A 23,861-nucleotide genomic window follows, 5' to 3' on the forward strand; every position below is an offset into this window, starting at 1 on the left:
AGTGTAAAAAGAAGTCCCGTATTTAAAAGATTAAAAAATTGATCATGATATATAAAGTTTAGAAAGTATCTAATCAAATAGTTTAAATTATTTTGATAGAGTATACTATCCTTAAACATACTTAATATATTAAATCTAATAAGGCAGACTCAAGATACCAAATATCTCTGAAACAAGAAAATAGCTTGATGCTAGATTAGTTCTGATTTTTTTCTTCGTAAGATGCATTGGCATACTTCATAATAATTGTCTGCCTTGCAAGCCTCACTTATTCCAATCAAGATATATGCTTTGCTCTACTTTCACTTGTTTTACTTAGGCATTTATACTTTCTTTCGTACAAAATTTTATTTAAGCATTTTCCTTCAACACACCTTCGTGCATGGAATCCCATATACAATACATTCATAGAAGAGTAAAAAGGAAAAGAATAAAAAGGAAAAGAATCTGTTCAACAATCATATATATTTTACAGTTAATAATATTATATTATCTTCAAATAGGATCGATCAATGCAAAAAATGTAAGAGATTGATCAATTAATATAGCTTTGATGTGAGTTACACGGTTGGTCATCATTCATTAAATTTAAGGAGAATTACATTTAAAGACAATTTAAAAAAGTTATTTACAAATAATGATCAATATAAAATAAGATATGACTTGTATTTTTTTAAATGAAATTTATTATTAATTATTATTTATAAATAATTTTTTTTAATAGTCCTTGAATGTAATTCCCCTTTAGAGAACACATTAACATGTGACTAGCACGTAAGTACATGATGAAGAAACAATATGTGAGAAATAATTAAAAGTACCAGGGAAGATTGAAAATTGAGGGAAATGTTTGGAGAAGTGTCAACTTCAGATTGACTGTGAGAAAAAGAAGCATGAGAAAACACGAAACTGCTCTCACAACATAATAATTAATAATTGGATAAAGTTGTCTAAATTAGAAATGTCCAGCTGCCACATCCCGTTTACATACTTGTCCTTCGTACCCTATCAACTTACTTCTCTCAACGCAAAGCCATTATTTTCAATTTTTCTTTTTCAAGCAAATTATTTTATGACGGAAAATTTCCTCTGTGCATGCACACACACGCCTATATATGTTTGTCATTAGAGATAAATGAATTTTTGGGCGCTTTCAGGGGGTTTCTGATGTGAATATAAAATAGCAAGGAAATACTTTGATGCGGTTAATGAAACGGCACGTTATCGATAATTATGTAATAATTAGAGAACATGATAAAAAACATTTTTAAAGTATACAAATAACAATTAAATATCATAAAATATGATAAATATTGTTTAATTTTTTGGAACTTGTCTGTCATCTTAATTTTTTACGAAATAACATATTGACCCACACAATAACTATTAATCAATAGTATGGAGCTCAATGAAAACAAGAAAGAAAGTTTTGGGGAAAAGTTACATTTTATATATCCAAAAAAGATAAGCTGAAAAAAAAATATAAATTCAAAAACTATTTATTCTCAAGGATTTCAAGTGTTTCAAATGCTTGAGCACACATTTGTAAATTTTGTAGTTTGAGTATTAAATATTGGGATTTAATCCTTATGAATAATTTTCGCAACATGTCGTATTAATAAAATGATAAGTACAACTATCAAAATCCGTAATTGCTTTAATTAAATTAATCTTTCAGCTACTTGGGTCACATCAATTATCAATTATGCTCAGATAGCCAAATTTTCCCCCTCTATAATTAGGGTCTGTCTGCAGATCTTGACTTTATCGGTTGCAAGGAAAAATATGTGATGATCTAACCATATGGATGATCCAAATATGATAGTAACAGCACTAATAAAAATGTATAAGCACAAACCTGGAACAGTTTCAAATAGTAAAACCACTACAATCTCTGTTTTCTGTCAACGCCCAATTATATTTGATTTATTCTCAGATTTTTCAAATCAAAATTTGCAATAAAAAGCGAATGGTTTAGTGAGTTCTGACCTTGGTCACCTATGGATAAAATGTAGGAGTATAAAACTCAGTTGTTAATTTCCTTGTAAATTTGAAATAAAATTAATCCAAAATATGCTTATTTCACGCCAATTGTCATGGTTCAAATTATGATTTTCAACTTTGACCAGGTTAAATAATTGAAGAGACGCGACTAGCGACTTGGAAATGGAAATCATTCTTTTACTGGACGGACATGATTACTGTCAATAAGAGAAATTAAAGCAGGGCCAGTAATAATTAATCATACCACATCGATTTAACCCTTCCATCTAATCATGTTTCGCCTTTTCTTTTTATTTTTCCTTTTCTTTGTTTTTTCCGCCTCAACCAATCATCGATTTGATCCTGTCGTCAGGAAATTAACCATAGAATTATTTTAATATTTTAAGGATCTAAGTGGCTAATTATTAACTGATTTTGTAAGTTATCATTGAGGGACCAACACATGAAAGCCCAATGATGGAGAAGAACAATTTGCAAGGAATCTGCTGTCTAGTCTTGGTCGGCCCAATACGAAGTTCAAAGCTAAAATGTTGGGCAACTTTATGAGTGCTCCACCATACTCAAATATAATTTATTTTTTAAAAACTCTGTTTGATTTAAAATATAAAATATTTAATAATTTTTATAATTATTTTTTAATTATATCCTTACTTCATTTATTATTTTTTTAAAAATAATGTATTAAAATTTTAATTACTATTATCAAAAATTTTATATAAAATATTTAACAAGGATAATGTTAAAAAAATATAAAAAAATTTAAGAAATTAAAGTTCTAACTAATACTTTTTAGAAACTGTAAATTAGTTGCTAATACATTATATATTGATTTGGAGGGGGTAACAATTTAGAAATGCAAAAAAGGTTTATACGTGTGTTTAATTTCCAAATATACATACCGAATTATTTACAAATAGAAGTAAAAAAAAAATTAAAATCAAGTGTTATGTCAGAAGCTTTATGCATTCATTATGAATCATTTTGAAGCAGAGAAACCGAATAACAAAGCTGGCATTCTCAAAACAAAATGAATTAGTGACCAAAGCGACCGACTAACGTTGGCTTTAAAAGAGAAGAATCTATCTGGACGTACAAACAAGTAATGGTTTGAGAGTGTCTATTGGGGCAAAACCAGTGGCAGTCTCTTTCAATGTTCATGGTTCATTTCTGAAAATATTTGAATCTATTAGCACCTAAAGGATATGCAAAACGTGACAACATTAGACGAGAGAATTTAGATTGATTCGTATGAGGGACACTTGGTTCCAAAATATGCATAAAATTCTTTTAAATTTTAAGACAGTTGCATATAATTCCCTTCAATCTTAAAAGTTTAAAATTAACCCCGTTAATCTTTAATTTTATTTTGCAAAACCCCTTATTATTAATTATGATATTTTTTAATGAAGGTTAAAATTTTATTTAACTAAAAAATGTTATTAAATAAAAATATTATATTATATAACTATTTATAATAAATTTTTTATATTTTTTTGGATTGTTAAGGCATTGATAATAGCCAAAACAAATGTTAGTATCATCATATAAAATTTTAAATATTTACTTTTGTGTTAGTTTTTCATATTTTTTTATTATCAATGGTGCATAGTTTTTTAGTATTAAGAGATAAATTAATTTGACATGATAATATTTAAAATTTTAAATATTTTAGTCATGTGCATTACATTAATCTAACATGAAAATATAAATAAAAATTTATTTTTTAAAATAATAAAATCATGCACCATTGATAATAAAAAAACATGGATAAAATTAATATAAACATAAATATTTAAAATTTTATACAGTGATAATAACATTTTTTGTTATTGATGCCTCAATTATCTAAAAAATATAAAAAATTTATTATAAATAGTTATACAATATAATATTTTTGTTTAAATTTTTTTTAATTGAATGACATTTTAATCCTCATAAAAAAATAACATAATTAATAATAGGGGGTTTGAAAAATAAAATTAAAAGTTAAATGATTAATTTTAAATTTTTAAAAGTGAGAAGGATTATATATAATTGTTTCAAAGTTTAAAAAAGTTTTATGTACTTTAGCCTAAAGTATATATAGATGAGTTAGATTATGAATACTCATAAGGACAAGACATGCCTCCACCTCAAATAAAAAAGTATTTATAGAGTTACTAATAGATTGACTATAAACAAAATTCTCATATCAATAATGAAACCTTGTGAATTAAGAACTAAATTCTTATCGATTAGATAAATTTTTGTTGACTGCTTTTGAATTCTTTTGACAGAGCTCATGATTAGAGGAAAGCCCATCACGAAGCTTCGTGGCCTGGTGGGCTCAAGAGGACAATGATTTACTGGGCCGACCCCTTGAAATATATATCTAAGGCTTTTGGTGATGGAAAGCAACTGAAGAATGCCATTAATGTTGGCTGCTCTTTGCGTGCAAGCTGAACCAGAGAACCGACCCAACATCAAACAATTCTTATCTCATGCTTTGTTCAGAGAGCATGCTAGCGATGCCTTCAATCATGGTATCTTATGTGTGTGTGTGTGTACATATATGTTTGAATTTTTTTTTTCTTCTTGTTCCATTGTATGTTGTTTTCAAGAGTGCTCTTTGAATGGTGCGGTTTCTAAGCTCAAAACCATAGCTCGAGGCATGGAGTTAGAACCTTTTTGCTGTAATTTTCTTTTTATTCTATGTGTATTGATCTTTTAGTGAAACATGTATAATAAGGACACGAAAGATTTGCACTAGATTAAAGCAGTGAGGATGGATGATCATGAAGGTGAAGGTTTTGGTGATCCTGTAGGTGCAAAAAATGAATGATCCTTACAAGCAGTGGGCCTATTGATATTGACAAAATTAGTTAAATGTTAACAATTTCTATGACTTTCCAAAACTACTTTTTGATTGTTACGCCTTTGATATTTAATATAAGACTCAATTAATAATTAAGAAAATTGATTAAGTTATTTTTTGCATTTATTGTGCAAAACAATGCGTGTTACTTTTCCATTAACTTCATTAGTTATTAGTCCCTGATAAATGATAATTTTATATATTTTTATCCTTTTAATTTAGACTTTTAAATATTTATTTGTAGCTAATTAAATTTAATTAGATATTATTTAATTTTATTAGCCAATATTTAGTTTTGAAATTTTAACTAACTAAATCTTTAATTTTAAAATATAAATAATATCTTTAATATTTTTGCACAAGTGCTATTTAACTTTATTTTATTTGTGCAAATTTTCTAAATTTAATTTGAAAGATATTGATAGAGAATATATTGGATAAGAAGAATATGGGAGTACTTGAAGATCAAATCAAGAATCAAACCTTTAAAATTTTATTTAAATTTATTTTGGATTATTTAGTGTAATTTTCAATTAGGGTTACTTAGAATAGTTTAACTTTTGTTTGGCCGTACGCAAGTGATCACCTTTTATATATATATATATATATATATATCAGGAAGTAGGCACATCTGGTACGAGAAAAAAAGGGACCGCACGAAAAGAAAAGGAAAATAGAATAGCCATCGCAGTTCGTCTTTTCTTCCTTCAATTTCTTGGGTGATGGCGTCTCAATTTTTCATTTTATGTTGTTTGATTTTTAGTTCTATGAAGAGCTAATTTTTTTGGTGTAATCAATTATAAATTATGATCCTAAATTTTAATTAGAGTCTTTAATAATTAGGAAAAATTTTATTTTAGCTTTATTCCAATTTTTTCTTCTTCTCTCTACCTCTAAATTTTATGTTTTAACTGCTATTGCTGATTAGAGTAGCTTTGTTACATAATTTTTGAGTTATAAATTTTATCTGAGGTTTTATTTGCTATAATCGATTGACATAGTAACTTAAGAGTAATTTGGCTTGACTTGAGTGATTACATATGCTTTGTTTTTTGTGTGGCTAACATGAAACAATTGTTAGATTGTGGGTTAAGGGAGATTTCAATTAATTTATAAATTAATTTCTTGTTTAATTCTTGAATGATAATTTAAGAAATATATAATAAAATCAAAATAATAAAGTTAAATAAAATTAATTTAATTTGTGGACGAGGAAGATTAAATTTAGGTGATTGGATTGTGATTGATTACGCTGCTTATTCTTGGTAATTTTCTTAGTTGAATTTCCTCTATTTATTTATTTTTAATTTAGTTTTTAATTTCATCATAAAAAAATCCTCCATTATTTACATTTTTATAATCATAATTTAAATAGTTATTTTATTGACTCTTAGGGAGACGACCTAAATTACACTTTATTTAAAATTTAATTTTTATTAATTTTGATATTATTTAACAGTAGTGTCAGTCTCATTGGAGATTTGTGGTATTGTTTTTATCTGTCCACACACATTCTCTTTAATTCATTTAATATTACTCGTGTTTTTTTTTATGAGGCCATGTTGATCTTTGTTTCACAACTTTTCCTTAATCAATCAATTATTTGTAAACTTTATAATTGAAATAAAATGAGGAAATAAACTGAAATCATGGAGGCCCATTGGGCTTTGGCGAGCTTAATGGTTCACTTCATATAGGAGCTAACATGAATATCAAAGTCACAGGACAACCAACGAGTGTTGATTTTAGGGGAAAGGTTTTGACCACTTAAATATGATGTCCAGAGTTGGAATCTATATAAATGCAAAAAATTAAATATTTTTAAAAGAGCTACTTCCAATTAAGTTTAATAATACTAGAATTAGATCAAGTTAGATAGCTCTATAAAAAAAAAAAAAACCATAGGACAACAATTTGACCATTCTCGCAATGCTTGAGCCACGCCCTTTTCTATTCTATCCAAAAACAAATAAATGTGAAAGCAATAAATCGGACACCAATAGATGCAGAATATACCGCAACCATTCTTTTCTATATATTTCGTACTTTTCATTTGAACTTTGAATATAAAACTTTTGAATACGTGAACCTTCTAGTAAAAGGTGGCTTTCAACATTTATTTTTTTAAGATAAAAGTTTATATTTGTTAAATTTAGGAAAAGCATGCCTTACAGCCTTACATGGTTTAAAGAAAACTTGTAATATTATTTTCAGAAGCATTTTTATGACCAACTTTTGTTAGCAAAACTTTTAATTTTTCTAATTGCATTGGTTATATAATTGTCTAATATTTACTACTCACATACTACTATTGAGTTGGATGCAAGTATTGTTAGAGTAGTCCTATCAATACCATTTTTAACATTTACAATCAGATCCCCAACCTTATTTAAGAAGAATTAAGTCAGTGACCTAGCTATGTTGGTTACTTAGAGAGAATATAACTTTTATCTATGAACTTATATCTAATTATTTTTAATTCAGTTTTTGAAGTTTGACTCATAACAACTCAATTTCTACAGTTTTATAATTTAGAACAACTTAATCTTTATAATATTTTGGAGTTGATACAATTCAGTTCATATAATTTCTTAACTTGATAAATTACTATAACTGTGCTGCACTAAGTCAACATCCAATAACTAAATTGATAAAGGAGAGAAAGTTTAGAGATCAAAAATTATATTTTGTAAAAGAAAAGATGATTTCATATAATAACATACACCAATGTTATACAATACACATGGTAACAATGAGTATGGGACTTTTTGCAACGCAGCATGGACAATACAGGTGAGACATGTAACGATCCTGTCATTTCATTTAGAGGATAATAAATATAAAATTGTAAGGTTTGAAAAGGCATAAAAATGACTATAATGTCAGTAGTTCTATTGGTTTAAATCTGAAGAAAAATGGCAGAACCAAATGGATAAACATTGGTACCACGTTGTCGGATTAACGAAGATGATTAAGGGATTGTTTGGTATTGATTTTTCGTTCCACCATTCACAGCTTAATCCGGATGGCGACGTATGCTGGTTTCGAGACAGCCGAGCCCACTGCCCAGTGGGTTGGGCTGTTGGCACACGTGAACCTAATGGGGCAGGGCCCACAATTGGCGGGCCCCCGATTTTCTGATGGCGCCTCGTGTGCCCCACACGCTTCCATTTCCCCTAGAACACTGAAAACACGACAACTTGCTTACCCCAAGACAAAGGGGACAGAACCATCAGTTATTGAATCTCGCAGTCCCCATTAATTCCTTTGGAATTTGGATTTGTAAGAACCTTCAAAAATCAACCACATTGATTAGATTAACAACTTTTAAACTCGTGTTTTGTCATATAATCGTGAAACATACAGCGTGAGATATCCTCTTTAACTTCAAAGTTCAAATTCCATAAGGTGATCAAATTTTTGCCATGCACTATTGATACTCTCCACATCTATCAAAAGAAATGCTACCGTTTTTCTAAATTGTTTATTATTAAAAATTAGGCATGAATCACATTATTATATGAAGTAATCATGTATTTCATTTCCAAACGTCGTATGCGAGTATCTAACATCATTTCAATCAAAACCATACCTTGGCATTATTATTTTCATATCTTCTCTCTTGGGTTTTGTGTGTGTGTGTGTGTGTGTGTGGAGTACTTGTTATTGTGGACCTGCTCTGTATCAAGTTGAAAAGACTTTGACAAATGTCTATGTTAATTTAAGTTGTGTGTGTGGGTGGGTGGGTGTGTGGAGTACTTGTTGTTGTGGACCTGCTCTATATCAAGTTAAAAAGACTTTAACAAATGTCTATGTTAATTTAAGTTGACCCATGACAGGACCCTTTTAAGAGAATAAGCTCTACCATTAACGTGATGCTGCTATATTTTCAGATGTGAAACTCGAGATTGTTAATTAAATTGATATAACTCTCTTATCAATCGAGTCAAGTGTCTGGTTGTCGTTGTTTCTCTTTTATGTTGGTAGAAAGAAGCTTAAATTAACTGGATTTTGGGCTCCATATAGACTTTAGGGTATGTGAGTCTCATAATTTAAAAAATGCTTAGAGAGTTACAATGGCACTCCCTTATTCAGTAACAAGATAGGATTCATGAGAATATATGAGTTACATTCTTTCCATCTCATGGAATAGTTTTAATTCCACAGGCTATTATTTATGATGTGATTACTGATATGGAAAACAATGCAAGTGATCTATGGAAGATATAAAAAATCAGAAAGAGGGGTCCTGCAAGGGAAGATACGGGCAGGCTAACAGCGACTGCCATATATGTCCCTACAAAACATCTTTGTTCTCATCAATTCCCAGATGTCGACCCTTCTCCATTTTTAGACCTTCATGCCCCATTTCTATAGCTATAACGATCTTACCTCTTTTCTTTTTTACTTTTTAAGAAGGAATTTTTATTTTCTGAAGCTGTCGGTAAATGTTGCATTCATGCTTGTCATCTCGTTAAATTTAACAATTATTGATCTTCATTTCATTTACACCTAGAAGTTATCTCACAGCACACCATTGTCCTGTTTGGTATATTTGGATTTATGAAAATTTGGATTTAAACTAAATTTTTTATTTGTATATATAAAAAATTTATAAATTTAGATTTGATTCAAATTTAAATGTATTTCATATTATTTTTTTTTGTAATTTAAAATTTTCTCTACATCCTAATTATTTAAAATTTCAGTTTATGGTCAATTTAAAAATAGATTTAAACTCATTACTATAATTATGTTTTTCAAATCTCAACTCATCTTTTTTTCATGTGAAATTTTTTAAATTACCTAAATAAAAAATTTTAAATACATTAATTTTAAATATGAGATTTTAAATTTAAAATTCAACTTCACTGATCTAAAAACTACCTTAGATAAAATAAATTATAAAAAATTAATTAATACTATTAATTTTGAATATAATTGAGTAGGTTATGAATGTGGTATAATTGATTTTAAGTTTAATTAAAAAGAAAACTTGAAAATAAGATAAAATTATTGTTTTGTAAGAAAATATCTAAATACTTCTATTACATGCCAAAATCAATTATGGACACAAAATTATGATTTTTTTTATATTTTCAAATACTCCTATTACGTGTTAAAATCATTTAAAAACTAAAAATTATTTTTTAAAAAAATACAAACATTTTATGGGCCAGTTTGTTTTAGATTAAAAAATAAATAATTTTTAGGTAATTTAGAGATTTTATAGAAAGGGATTTATTTTGAAGAGATTTTATAAACATAGATATTATTTATGTTTGGTTACAATAATAAAAAATAATTATTAGTTAATTATTTTTAAAATTTATGATATCTTTTTTTATTTTTATTTTATAAAAATAATTTATTATTATATTATTTTAAAATTTTATGATATATTCACAAATCTGCCTCTTTAAATCACTCTCCCTCATTTACTATATTAGATTATTTTTAGAAGCTAAACAAAATAACTTATTGAAATAATTAAAAATTTATCTTTCTTTGGATTCTAATTATTTTCAAAAGTTTAAAGAAACATAATAAAAACTCACAAAATAAAATTTATTTTTCAAAAAATAAATGTCATCAAATAAGCTAAAACCAACAGACCTTATATATATTAAAATTAATTATAAACCTAAAATTATAATTTATAAAATAAAGTTCATACAAAATCGCATATTACACACAACTTTGCTTCCATCGGGAAGAGCTTGATGCTATTATGGCATCAAATCAAGCCGACGGTTTAAGACGGTTGTAACGGCATACATATTGAAACTATTTTCCTTTTAGGATATGCCAAAAGTAAAAAGCAAAAGAAAGAAATCGATGAAAAGTAATAATCTGAGAGATCATGAGAGTATGGTTTTGCCTGGTTCGGTGTTGAGCCGCTGGCTCACGGGGTCTCCACTCTCCACCACTGAGGACAGCGACACGCCACACGCCACTCTCCACTCTCCAAAAATATGTTCGCAATTAAATTTTAAAAAGAGTAAAACAATACATGCTCCTTTCCTGCATATTCATGTGTGTATGTCTACAATTATTTTATTAAAAAATATAAAATATTTTTAAAAGAGTTGAATATTAAAAAATATAAGACATTTTTAATATTTTAAATATAATCATTATCTTTTTTTTAAAAAATATTCCTAATAAATAAATTACTTTATATTTCTTTTAGAGTAAAATACCTCATTAATTAAGGATAAATATGAAAAGATAATATTAATTTAAAAATAAATAATTAATTTATTAAAATATAAGATTTAATTAAAAATATTTTATATTTTTAAATGAAGGGAATATATATATAATATATGATGTTTTTTAAAAGTTTATTTTATTCTTATATAAAAAGTGTCGTGGTAACTTTAGATAATTTAACAAATTTGCTTTTGTTTTCTAAAAAAGAGAAGATAGATTGATTTCCATTGTCATGACATTAATCTTGATATTATTAAGAATAAAACTGAAAAATTGATATGATTTTAGGCACCCTTTTACTAAATAGTAATTTTTTATTGATATGTAAGCATTTTGTTAAAAATATTTTATATATAATGACTGATGGAGTAAATTTAAAGCCTCCTTCCTGTGTTTTCTTTGTAAAAAGGAAAAAAAGAAAAACTCAAAGACCTCAATTAGATGGTCCAGGATGAACAAGATGCATGCGAGAAATAAATCGCTGTGTTTTCCGTTGTTCTAATTCTGCTGCTCCATCTGTCTCTTTGAAAAATGGTGCTGGTTGATAGACTGTTATTGGTTTTTTCTTTGTTTCTGTTGTGTGTTTTTTTTTTTTTTTGGGTTCAGTTGTATATTAGGTTGTATCTAATTCTTTTTAAACGTTTTATTGGCTTGGACTGTTGACTATTGTAGCTTTTTTTATGATTAATAAAATTAATTTTTTTAATCAAAAAAAATCACACAAACATTGATTTTTTTTCTAGCAACAAACATGATTGACGACTTTGTCCTTCTAATCCCTCTCACACTTCCCAATTTCCCATCTGTCTCTCAAATTTCCCAATTCTTTTCAAACCCGTCCTTAGAGTTTGAGTCCATCTTTTTTTTTACTCCAAAGATTCCGTAATCGCGAAGCAACAAAAATAAATAATAAAATAATAAACCAATAACAACGCGGGAGAAGATACGCCATCAGACGAAAATGATACTTTTTACTGGATAGCGATACACTGAGTTCACAGTACAGATTTCAGATTCCACTCAAAGTAAATCGGCTTTTACTTTCTTACTAAAATAGACACAAATCTTCGGGTCCAAAAAAGCTCCACCTTATCGACGGCCTAGGATCGCCCACGTCCCACCTTTCTAGTCATCATCAACGGTCCAAGATCAACGCTTCCCAACGGGCATTCTACAAACAAACTTGGTTCACTATTCAACTATTCAACGTCCTCGCTTCCCCACGTTTAAAAAGAGGGCACAACGCCGTACTGAGTATCCAGCAACAGATCTGTTGTGGGTTCAACCGCGTTGAACAGCCGGTCAAAATCCGACTCCATCTCGGTCCGTTTAGCGAACCGCCCTTTGATCCTCGGCCGAGTCTCTGCGTAAGCCTTCCGCGACGCGTACCGTATGGTTTTCTCGAACTTCCGGTTCTTCCTCTTCTCCCTGTATCTCAAAACCCTAGCTTCTCGGTTCATGCCACTCGCCGAACTTCCCAATTGCGTTGTAGAATTACCGGCCGATATGATTCCGCTCGATTCCGAACTGTTACTTATGTTCTGGCCGATCGGGAACGAGATTTCCGACACCGTGTTTCCTCCGTCTGGCACTACTCCAACATCAACGGAAGAAGACGATACCTGTATCACCAATTCGCTTCCAAACATCAGCGCGACTTGAATTGAATTAGTACTTTGACTGAAATGAACTGATTTTCAATGATACTCACGCTTTGACGGGTAAACGACTGCGTTGGATAGTTAATTGAGGAGAGCTTGGATCTGCAAAAATCGATGTCGAAGCAACTCTCCATATGGTTCATAACCCGAGCTTGGACTGGGACTACACCATCGTTGTTACCCCCTCTGTTATTGTCATTCTGATCGAAGGAGTTTGAGTAATCGAAATCCAGCAAAGGATACTCCATTTCAGGGAAAAACATATCGCCCGATTTGATATCCGGAACATCCATGATCTTTGGGTTGAAACTGGGATTTGAAATTAGCCACGATGCTGATTCGGATTCTTCCTGGAGGAATCCATCGGATCCAATTCCGTTATCAGTTGGAACCAGCAAGTTAAGGGCAGCAGCAGAGGATTTCGCTACAGAGTCGGCGGAATCAAAGAAGGGCTCCACGGGGACACGCTCGTGACGGCGGGCGAGCGGATTGGCGGAATGGATATCCGAATCGCAAGTGACGCAGAGCGCGGCGGCGTCGGCCTTGCAGGTGACGGAGGCGGGAGCCTGCTCGCACACCTCGCACATCCACACACGCTCGTGGCGCAAAGCCAGCTTATTGGCGGAATGAATCTCGTTGTCACAGAGCATGCAGAGGAAAGCCGAGTCGGCTCGGCAGAAAACAGCCGCTGTCGCCGATTTGCACGAGTCACACGGCTTTGGCGGCACAGTCCAGCTGCCGCTCCGAAAGCCCTTGAGGTTTCCTCTTTCGATTCCCATGCAGAAATTTTCGTTCCGGTGAAGTGGGAAGTTAGCTGAGTGGTCGGAAGCTGAAGGCGGAGAAGCTAAAATGCTTTGTGGGAAGGTTGAAACGAAATTGGTGCTAGGGGCAAGGCTTTTCTAGCATCTACGAGAGAGAGGAAATCTAGGTGTTGACGAATGAGAGAAGGACACGTGGGTGAGTATTAGCCACATAGAGGAGAAATAATAGATATATATGAGTATCAATCCCCGTATTGGGGGTAATAGCTGCAATCGTGTGCGGGCCCATCGAGAGAGAGATTCATTTAGATGCACAGACGGGGCGTTTTAATGAGAAGAGGCGACAAGTTTGGGACTCCCCCCCCCCCCCCGCGGGGGCCGGGGTTAACTATTATTTTTTCATTAACTATTTTTTTCAAGTGAATTATTTATATCATCAGACGATATAAAATCAATTTTTAAATTTTAAAAATAAAATATTTGATAGCCCATCATTAATTTTATTTGACAGACGTTATCTCAAGCTTGTAAATAACACGTGGTATTTCATCTCAACATGTATAAATGTGTGAATTTAACAACAAATTATTTTTAGATGAGCGCTAAGCTATCTCTACTATAAAAAACAGGCTATGCAACACATTCTTATCAATTTTGATCAAATATTATTTATTTTTAGATTTATAAAACCTATAACGTATCAATATTTTTAAAGAGTTTTTATCTGAAGACATTTACGAAGACAACGTCAATAAAGTAAAAGAAATAATTTATAACTAAATTAAACTAAAATCAAGTTTCTTTTACGCATAGTAAAATCAAGCTTATACTTTCTTAGCATTGTCCTTGTGAATATATTTGGATAAGAGCTCTTTGAATCTCTTATTCTTAAATAAGATTGAAGAGACTGTCCAATTGTGCATCTCATAAGTAAAAAAAAAAAAACTGTTTTATCAAAATTTATGAGAAGGTGTTGAATGATTCTTTTTTTTTTTTATAATAAAAGCTATCCAATACTTTTCAGAAAATAATTCATAGCTAAATTTGCATCACCATGTGTCACTTGTAAGACTCACATAACATTCATCAGGTGAAATTGACGATGGGTTACTTGATGTTCTGTTTTTAAAAATTAAAGATTTATTTTACATTATTTAATAATATAGGCTATTCAGTGTTTTTAAAAAATAATTGATTTTTTGGCCTTCTTTCTCGTTTCTTTCTCAGAAATTACTTGATTCTTTTTAGTTTTTGCCTCTGGGGTCTGGGAGAAATAAATTGATCTTAGCGAGAGACTTTATTTTATTTTTTACCACTTCTGGAACAAGATGGTGCATGTGTTTTTGTTTTTTTGTTTTCGAAGAGATTCAATTTCTTGAAGAGAATTAAGGTATTTGATTTTAGGAAATCAAACAGCGATGACAATTTCTAGGTGGCGCAGAATTTTTGCATGATTTTGGGAACACACGCAATCTACCGTTTTGGGAACTGAAGCTTCTGAGTCGTAGGAAAAATGCAAGAAATTACTAATTTTTTTCTTTGAAACAGCCTAAAAAAAATAGAGAGGTGTTTATGAACTGGAAATTATATTTAAATTTTAATTAGCACTAATATAAGGGTCGTTAAGCTCCATGTCGGTATAATATATATCAGATTAATAAAAAGCACTGAGCAAAAAAATCTGTAAAGATAGATCTATCGTCTATTTGGAACGAGCCTGTATCAACTTGATGTGCACCCACAATCTATCACCATAATGCCGTCCCCAACCCATGAAAGTGACAAATTTCTTATACAAGTAATATTGGACATTTACCAAGTTATATCTGAACTCTTAAATGCTTTTGCTGTTAGAAAAATAAATTAAAAAGGTAAAACTAAAATCGTATCAAAATGATATATCAAAGGATATCAAAAGAAATTAAAGAAAGAAATAGCAATTCGAGGGGGAAGAATTATACACACACACATATAACAATTCAGAATGTCTCAAGAAATGATCTAAAGAGCCTGTCTGTTGTTTTTTAGGTCAAGAACAAAGCTGTGAATAAGGAAACTGACACCGAATTAAGTTTTCTGACCCAAAAAAGAAAATGAAAGTAAGGTAACTGGAGTCTGGTTTTCTAAATAAGCTAATATCAACTGCCCATGTTACAAATTAACTATCTATCGCATATTAAACACACTACACCATTTCCACGATATTTATAAATGCATGCATGATATTAATCAGTGACATGCAATCTGTTGATTGGTCTAATTAAGATTACTTTACGATCCACAAATTAATTATTATTTTTTCAGCTTTCGAATGGTAATAATGTGCAAAAGCAATTGTGTGAGAACTAGAAATATTAATGGTTCTCTACCATTTATTTCAATCTAAATAATTCCATAAAAAATGTACAAGAATTAAATAGAAAGAGCCAATTAACTTTAGAATAAAATAAATACTTCACGCTATAAACTCAAAGTCATGGCAGTGGATAAGAGAAGATAGATAAGATCATAGGACTAGTGACAGACATGAAATGCGACATACATTAAAGGTGAGGGTGTATATGAATTTGTAGTCATAATTCCAAGAAAGAAAAGTGTGGCATAATGGGTGTCATGTTCAACCCATAGAAGCCACTATGAACAAATTAAAGCGAAGCAGTAGTGCTACAAGATTGGAGAATGACCTGCGATCACCATGGACCATTTTCTTTCTCCTTTTGGGAAAGTCATATGTAATTATATCTTAAAAGACAGTAACCATGCATGAACCTCATTTTAGTATATATTATTATTAGATAAGTTAATACTAAACTAATTTTACATTCAGGTAAAAGAATTATTATGATTTGTTTCTGAAAGATTAAAGTAATGTAAAATATATTATTTCTTTATCAATAACATAATAAACTCAACACTACTAGAAAAATGTGAATCAATGAGGAATTGTCTATCCCTCTCTAAAATGCCCAATTAGTGAAGGATGCTGATTTTATAACTAAACTTATAATTAGTGAGAGAATGTCAATCACTCTCTGAAATAAGATAATTTATGAAAAAAATAGTGAGAGATTGTTAATCTCTTTTTAAAATAAGATAATTAGTGAGAAAAATAATGAGGGACTGTCATCCCTCTCTAAAATTATATAATTAGCAAGGGATTTAGTAAGAGATTTTGTCCCTAGCCAGCTAATTAATGCAAAAAAATTAACTTTAATTAATTAATTATTTTCATTTAAAAATAAAAATCATATTTAAAAATTAAATAAAATATTTATAATAAAATTATTTAATATTTAATATTTGCTTTATTTCAAGTTCATTTTCCTTTAAAAAATAATATTTTTATTGAAAATATAATATAAAGAGTCATGTAAATACAAATATAAATATTTTTAAAGTGTTAATAATTGAACATAAAATATAATACACATGTGTATTTTTATAAAATATTATTTGATATACTTGTATAATTAAATAATATATATTTAATTTATCATACAGTGATTGCAGATATATTTTAATTTAATTAACAAAAAAAAGTAATCGTTTAAGTTTGTTCATTAATGTGTGACGAGTGGTGAGATATGAGGTAATAGGTGACATGATATAAATTGATACACGTGCAACTTATGATATGGTATTAGGTATTTATTTTTAAATATAAATATATTTAGTGATGGATTAACAAAGGATTAAATTCCTTGCTAATAACACACATAAAAACTAAAACTATTATTAATTATAATGAATTTCAACTCTATGTTTTTGCCGCTTGCGCCAGCCACACTAGTGAAAAAATCAAACAAATTAAATGCAAAAAGAAAAGAACCAATGCACGCTGCACTTTGTCCGCTAGCACTGAAGATGATTTGAAAGTTGATTAGTATATGAAACCAATTAGAATACTCCGGACCAAAAAAAAAAAAAAGCATAATTGATTTTTAATGGTCTGTCCCTGGAGCTTCAGAAGGATAATTGAATAGGGGTGAACATGATTTGATTTGATTTGATTCCACGTCAAGATCAAACAACATTAAAAATACAAATCAAATTTTTTTGACCAGCAAAAAAATAAATCAAGTTAAACTGAATAAAACAATAGAACTGAACGAGAATCAAACTGATATTTAATAATTTAGTTCAGTCGATTAATTTAGATTTGAGCTTTATATTGGGTTGTTGAAACTTGAGATAATTTTATTATTTGTTCTGCTAAAATAGACAAGGGGCAAAGCTTATATATAAAAATAAAATTAAACTTGTAAAGTAATAATAGTTCATTTTAATAAAGGATTAGGGTTTCAATTTATCAAATTATATATTTACTTTTATTTAAGTATAAAATTAAAAATAATTAAATAAAATAAAGTAATTAATAAATTAAATATAATTTATAAATTATATATATGGTAATTCAGTTGGTTTGATTTATTTAATTTTAGGTCTTACTAATTGAATCGAGCTAATTAAATAAAATATTTTAAAAAAACAAATAGACTGAATAAAGTAATAAAAATTTAATTCAATTTTTAATTTTAGTTTAATTTTGCTCACTCCTATTGAAAGAGTCGAAAAGGGGGAAAAATTTAATGTGATAAACTATGTGAGTCCATATTTGTGCTGTGTGTATTGAATAATGAATTAATGTAGCATGATTATTAAAATTAATGTATATATAGTTTCATCACAAAATAAACGTCTCTCTTAAAAAGGATTTAAATAAAATGAGATATTAATTAGCTTAAGAAATATATTTATTCAATCTTATTTATAATTTATTTCTAACATATTTTTATCAAAATTAAAGAAAATTTTAAAGCTCATTAATTCCGTATAAAAATTTAATAATTTTTTAATTTTATTTCTATTAAATATATATATATATTATCAATACATTTTCTCTCCTTAATATTTAATATTTAATGATAGATAAAAAATTATAATAAAAATTTATTGATGTGATATATAAATACGATAATTTTTTTTCCTCTATCCCGTAATCTTAAACTAGGTGAGGGCCCGGGTTAGAGAATGTATCGTTGTGTTGACGTGTGGCAGTGCAAATATATATATATATATATATATATTCCAATTGTTAGTGACTAAAGAGACTTAATATCTTGTGTTTTTGCTTAAATATATAGATCCATTAGTCAAAATGCTAAATGACACGTTAAGTACGCTGATAATGATTTGAGTTCATTAGGTTTATTGGATGTCTCTCCATTGTTAGTTACCTTTTTTTTAATCCGCATTTGCAAGAACAGGTATAGATGTAGCCAACAGGAAACTAGTGAACCAGATTCAACCTTGGTCTGGTGCGTGGACGGCGTGGTAGAGTAACAAGGTGGGATGTTCGGAAAAATTTAGGACCCAAATTCTCAAAATTTTAAGGTTGATTTGGCAACCTGATTTAGGAATACTTTTCTGCTTTTAGAATGAAAAAAATAAAAAAATGTTTGATAATATACTTTCAAAAAAATATTTTGAAGAAAAAAAATCAAAATTATCTTGGAGAATAGAAAAACAAAAATATAATTTAGATATTATGAAATTATTATTTTAAAGAATAAAATAGAATGTAAAAAACACCTATTTTTTTCAGAATATGTTTTGTAAAATTAATTTTTATAACAATAAAACAAAAAAAATTCAAACAAGCCTTTAGTGATAATTTTGTCTTTTTTCTTCATCATATTTTTTACTTAATTAATAATTAATTGTCATCTGACACTATAATTATTAAAAAAAACCAATGTATATATACACCCTCCATCTTTTATAATACAAGACAGGCTTTGAAAGTATTTATATTTTCAATATAAAGCAAGGTTAGAGTAATTATTTTTTAATTTCAATTTTAATAATTTATTTATTATAATTTGAATTACTAGAGAATAATTTATTCTAATTATTAACAATTAGAAATTTATATACTTTTTTAAACAATTTTTAGTATATAATTATCATGTTTTAATAAATGTGAAGTTAGTTAAGTTTATTTTAAACCCCTTCCAATACAAAAGACAAGAAAATTTCAACTATAATTCGCACGTCAATAAAATTCAGTTATATCATTATTCTTGTAAAAATATATAATTTTTTTCTTTTTACCTTTTCCCTAACTGCCAATAATAAATTAAGTAACACAAAGATTAAGAATGATTAGTAAAAAAGTTTATATTTTAGAGAGGAGAGAGTATTAAAAATCAGATGGAGTATATATTCTCTCTCATCTTATTTATGAATAACTTTTAGCATTTTTGTTGAAACGAAGAAAAACATTAAATTTTATTAAATTTGCATAAATATTCAATAAGTTTTTTAAATTTTATTCTTATTAAATATGTCTATTTTAAAATAAAATATTTTAATATGTAATAAATTTTTTAATATTTAATATGATCAAAACAATAGAGATAAATATAATACTTATTAATATACTTTATAAATAATATCAAAATAAACAAGCCCTCCGTGTCCTATAAATAATAGCACATAAGTATATAAATGGCGAGACAAAAGGGTGGCCGAGGCAAGGTGGAACCGAAAATTAGGAGAAGAGTTTGTTTTGCGAAAGAAGAAAAAGAAAATTGGGAAGTTCTTTCTTTTTGGGTGGTCGTGTCAGGCGTTCCAACCTTATGGGATGGATATCCTTGCCACCTCACCTCTTGGATGACTATCAAATCATTTATATAATTTATCAACATAATAATAAAAAATTAATTTTTTAATCTTTTAATTTTTAACTCGTTTGTAACTCAATCCCTCAATTATAACTTATTACAACTTAATCCTTTAATTATAATTTACTGTAACTTAACCCCTTAACTTTGATTAACCTATACCCAATCCTTATTTTTTAATTTTTTTTAAAAAAATTTTATCAAATAAGGGGAATAAAAAAATACTTATATATTATTTTAAAATACCCTTTCCTTACTTGTTGATATGAGATATAAGTTAATATGAAAAAAAATTAACAAAAGTTAAGAGATTAATTTGTAAGCAATTCAAAAGTTGAGGGATTGAGTTATAGGCGAGTCATAATTGAAAGATTGAATTATAGGTGAGTCATAGTTAAAAGATTGAGTTATAGGCAAGTCATAATTAAGAGATTGAGTCACAGCATGTCATAGTTGAAAGATTGAGTTATAAGTGATTTGAAAGTTAGAGGACTAAAAAATTAATTTTTTTAATAATAACAGTCAACATTATTTTTTTTGCCAGGAATTAATAACTTTTGTATCGTGTGGACAATGTTACCCTCGTACGCGTTAGGTGATTGGATAGAGTATCAAACATGGCAATTCACTACGGGCGTGCCACATAAGCCTAGAGCACTAGGCGGTTGAACTACGCTTCCTCTTCAAGATTGTTCCAGCCCTACTTTCGTCCACCTACGTTTAATTTTCACATCTCCTTCATTTTTCTATTCCTTCCTTTGCTTTCAATCTTCATTTTTCGTCCCTTCAATTTTTTTTTTCTCGATCCGACAACTTCTGACAATGGCCTTCCAATTTTTTTTAATCATAATACTTAAGTTTGTTTTGGATAGGAAATAAATTAAAAAAATAGGGAGAAAAGGATACAATGACTGAAAATTTTTAAAATAACGAAATCTTGCGAAAAAAGAAATTATTATTAATTTAATGTTAGATTTAAGCAATGATAGCAAGTTTCTTTTAAAGTGTATTTTGCGTTTACACATATTGGTATTTGAGATCAAATATTTAATCATAATCCTCTCCATCCTCGTTCTTTAGCTTTAATACTTTTAATTTTTTTATTTTTCATATATTCTCTTCATTTAAAAATATAAAATATTATTTAATACTTTAAATTTATGGGGCGAGAAAGAAGACGACCGGATTGGAAGCATATTATATTGTTAGTTTGAGACAAAGCACTACAATAAGATGCTCAAAATAGAATGGAGGATGACGTCGTGAATGACCTCATTGCTTGATGGGGAAATTTTAGGGATGACCAACTTACAATAATTTTTTTTTAAAAAGCGTAAAATAAATAAAGTAGTCGAAGAGATAAATTAATTTATTACAGAGTCGGTTCTGGCATTCCACTAGTGCTGCTCGGTCAGAACGAGGGTCATGTTAATGTACATTGAACTGCTCAATAATTAGCTGCTGCTATACCATTTCAGGAAATTAATTATGCCCCCTCAATTAAATATTATCATCCCCTTTCATCATCATCATCTTCTTCTAATCCTAACATTTAAAAAAAGCGAATCCTACTCACACATGACTATTCTTAATACTATATGCAACGGATTCCACACAATTCGAGAGTCTTCGTTAAGGCAGTCCATAAACTTCGTCATTTTATCTTATGAGTTTCACAGTTATCAGCGTATTACATTATTTATTGATTACCATTGATTATGATCAATATCATTAAAAAATGAAAAAATCTAACACGCTTTATCATCTATGAGCCACGCTTTATCATCTATGAGCCATAAACAGTAAATATTTTTCAAGTTTCTATATATGTATGTATGGGTTCAAATTTAGTTCATTTTTACTTCATTAAATTATAGTATTATATTATTTTTTTTGGTCAGATTAGATGATATTATGGACGTTGCAATTATGAAATTCACATATTCACTCTATATATATTTTATAATTTTAATTAAATAAATAAAAAATTAAAAAAGGAAGAAGCGACTGGGGGAATTATATTGCTTCTTTGGAGGGCATTCTTCACCCCATGGAGAGCTGCTTAACGAGCAGCCCATTGCAATGGTAGATTGTCTGAGATTTAATAATTTTTAAAAGTATATGTGGAGTTTTATGATAAAAATTTGACTAAAAGATTCAAAACTGGAGCGAAGATATATACTTTAACCAGTACAAAAATAAAGCAATAATAACTTCTTTACAATTATGAAGAGAATTAAAATTAGTTGAAATTTTATATTTTAATTTAAATAATTTTTATTTTCTACTATATCCTTATTAAATACCATTACTCTTAAATTTTATAAGTGGTTTAATAATAACAAAAATTTTAATAGAAGACATTTTTTTCAAAAAAAATAAGAATAAACAAAATTTAGTATGAAAAATATAAGGTAGTGTTGAGTTTTTCAATGTACATTAATAATTTTTTTTAAAAATACTCTTAATTAAGAGGCATAATTAATAATATTTTACATTGAAACACTTATTAAATAAGGTAGCATTGAAAGAGTGAGTAATTTTTAAATATAATTAATTAATTAATTTAATGAAAGTGTAATTCAATGAAAAAGGCCTAGTAATATGGAAAGTATCAATATCTTATACTTCTTTGCCCCAAAAAAAATCTTATACTTCCTGTTTATATCTAAAATTTCATGTCATTTCATCATATTTTTCCTACATTCTAATCCATTTTGATTCATTTGTATATATTTTTTATTGTCTAAATTAAAAAAATGTACATTTTGCTTTGAGTTTGTATTCTTGACTTTTAATTTGATACTTTTGACTAATTTGGTATTTTTAGATTTTAAGATTTAATTGGATGCATTTTTGAACTTTTGTTGATGCTTTTGGAAGGTTTTTTTGGATGAAGAAAACCAAATGCAAAAAGAATAAATTTTGTTAACTGTGAATACAGTTCAAGACTGCTAAAGTCATTAAAAAGTCATGACCTTCGTTAGTGACTTTTACCATTGTCAAAAAAATGCTATGTTTTATTTATTAAAATTGGTTGGCTAGGACATCAAATGTTGAGAGCTCGACCCAAAACGTATTCTTCAGACTTTGAGCAACTATTTGGAGCTTTATGTGTTAGGGTTTGGGCATTGAAAGAGTTAGGTCCTAAAAATGGAGTTTTAAAGACATTTGAAACTCTTTTTTTTAGTTTTTTCTTTCCTCTTTTTCTTCCCTTTCTTCTATTATATCTGATGTGGGGTCAAATATTTGTGTGTTTTGTATTTTTTGGATGATTATGAGTTAGCTAAATAATGTTTGTTCTAATGTTATTTGAAAACCCTTGTATGGATTAACACTATGTTCCTTCTCTCTTTTTGTGATTAATGATATGTGTGTGTGTGTGTCTGTTTTTTTTTTTTACTATTTTCTTAATGCTTCTAAGTAATTGGTCAGTATTGGATGTTAGGTTCACTTGATTGATACTTGAGAGGCTAGGTTGAATGTAAAACTTGGATAAAAATAGTGCAAGAACTTGATATTTGCATGTTGAATGGATGGTTTTTGCCAGTAAGATAGAGATATAAGTGCTAGTCTTGCATAACTACATTAGGGTTAAGCTAAAAATTGAGTTTTATTAATTATAACAAGAGATTGGATAATTGATTTAACTAAACACTTGTTCATAACTTGAGAGAGC

General features: G+C 28.7%; 1 protein-coding gene across 1 annotated transcript; it reads right to left on the minus strand.

Annotated features, from left to right (window-relative positions):
• Window positions 1-12,018: 12,018 nt before the first annotated feature.
• Window positions 12,019-13,618, minus strand: LOC129299266 (zinc finger protein CONSTANS-LIKE 5-like). The gene is made up of 2 exons (XM_054937728.1): window positions 12,786-13,618; window positions 12,019-12,696 (listed from the first exon to the last, which is right to left on the minus strand). The coding sequence occupies exons 1-2, from the start codon at window positions 13,512-13,514 to the stop codon at window positions 12,301-12,303; spliced, it is 1,125 nt and encodes a 374-aa protein (XP_054793703.1). The 5' UTR covers window positions 13,515-13,618; the 3' UTR covers window positions 12,019-12,300.
• Window positions 13,619-23,861: the final 10,243 nt, after the last annotated feature.

Source organism: Prosopis cineraria, unplaced genomic scaffold, assembly GCF_029017545.1.
Source record: "Prosopis cineraria cultivar Desert tree isolate PC_DT_omini unplaced genomic scaffold, ASM2901754v1 PC1103, whole genome shotgun sequence".
NCBI lineage: Eukaryota > Viridiplantae > Streptophyta > Magnoliopsida > Fabales > Fabaceae > Prosopis > Prosopis cineraria.

Coding starts and splice junctions, on each gene's coding strand:
- LOC129299266 (XM_054937728.1), bottom strand. CDS start 13,514: ATGGGAATCGAAAGAGGAAACCTCAAGGGCTTTCGGAGCGGCAGCTGG. Junction 12,697..12,785: donor AGTCGTTTACCCGTCAAAGC/GTGAGTATCATT, acceptor TTGGTGATACAG/GTATCGTCTTCTTCCGTTGA.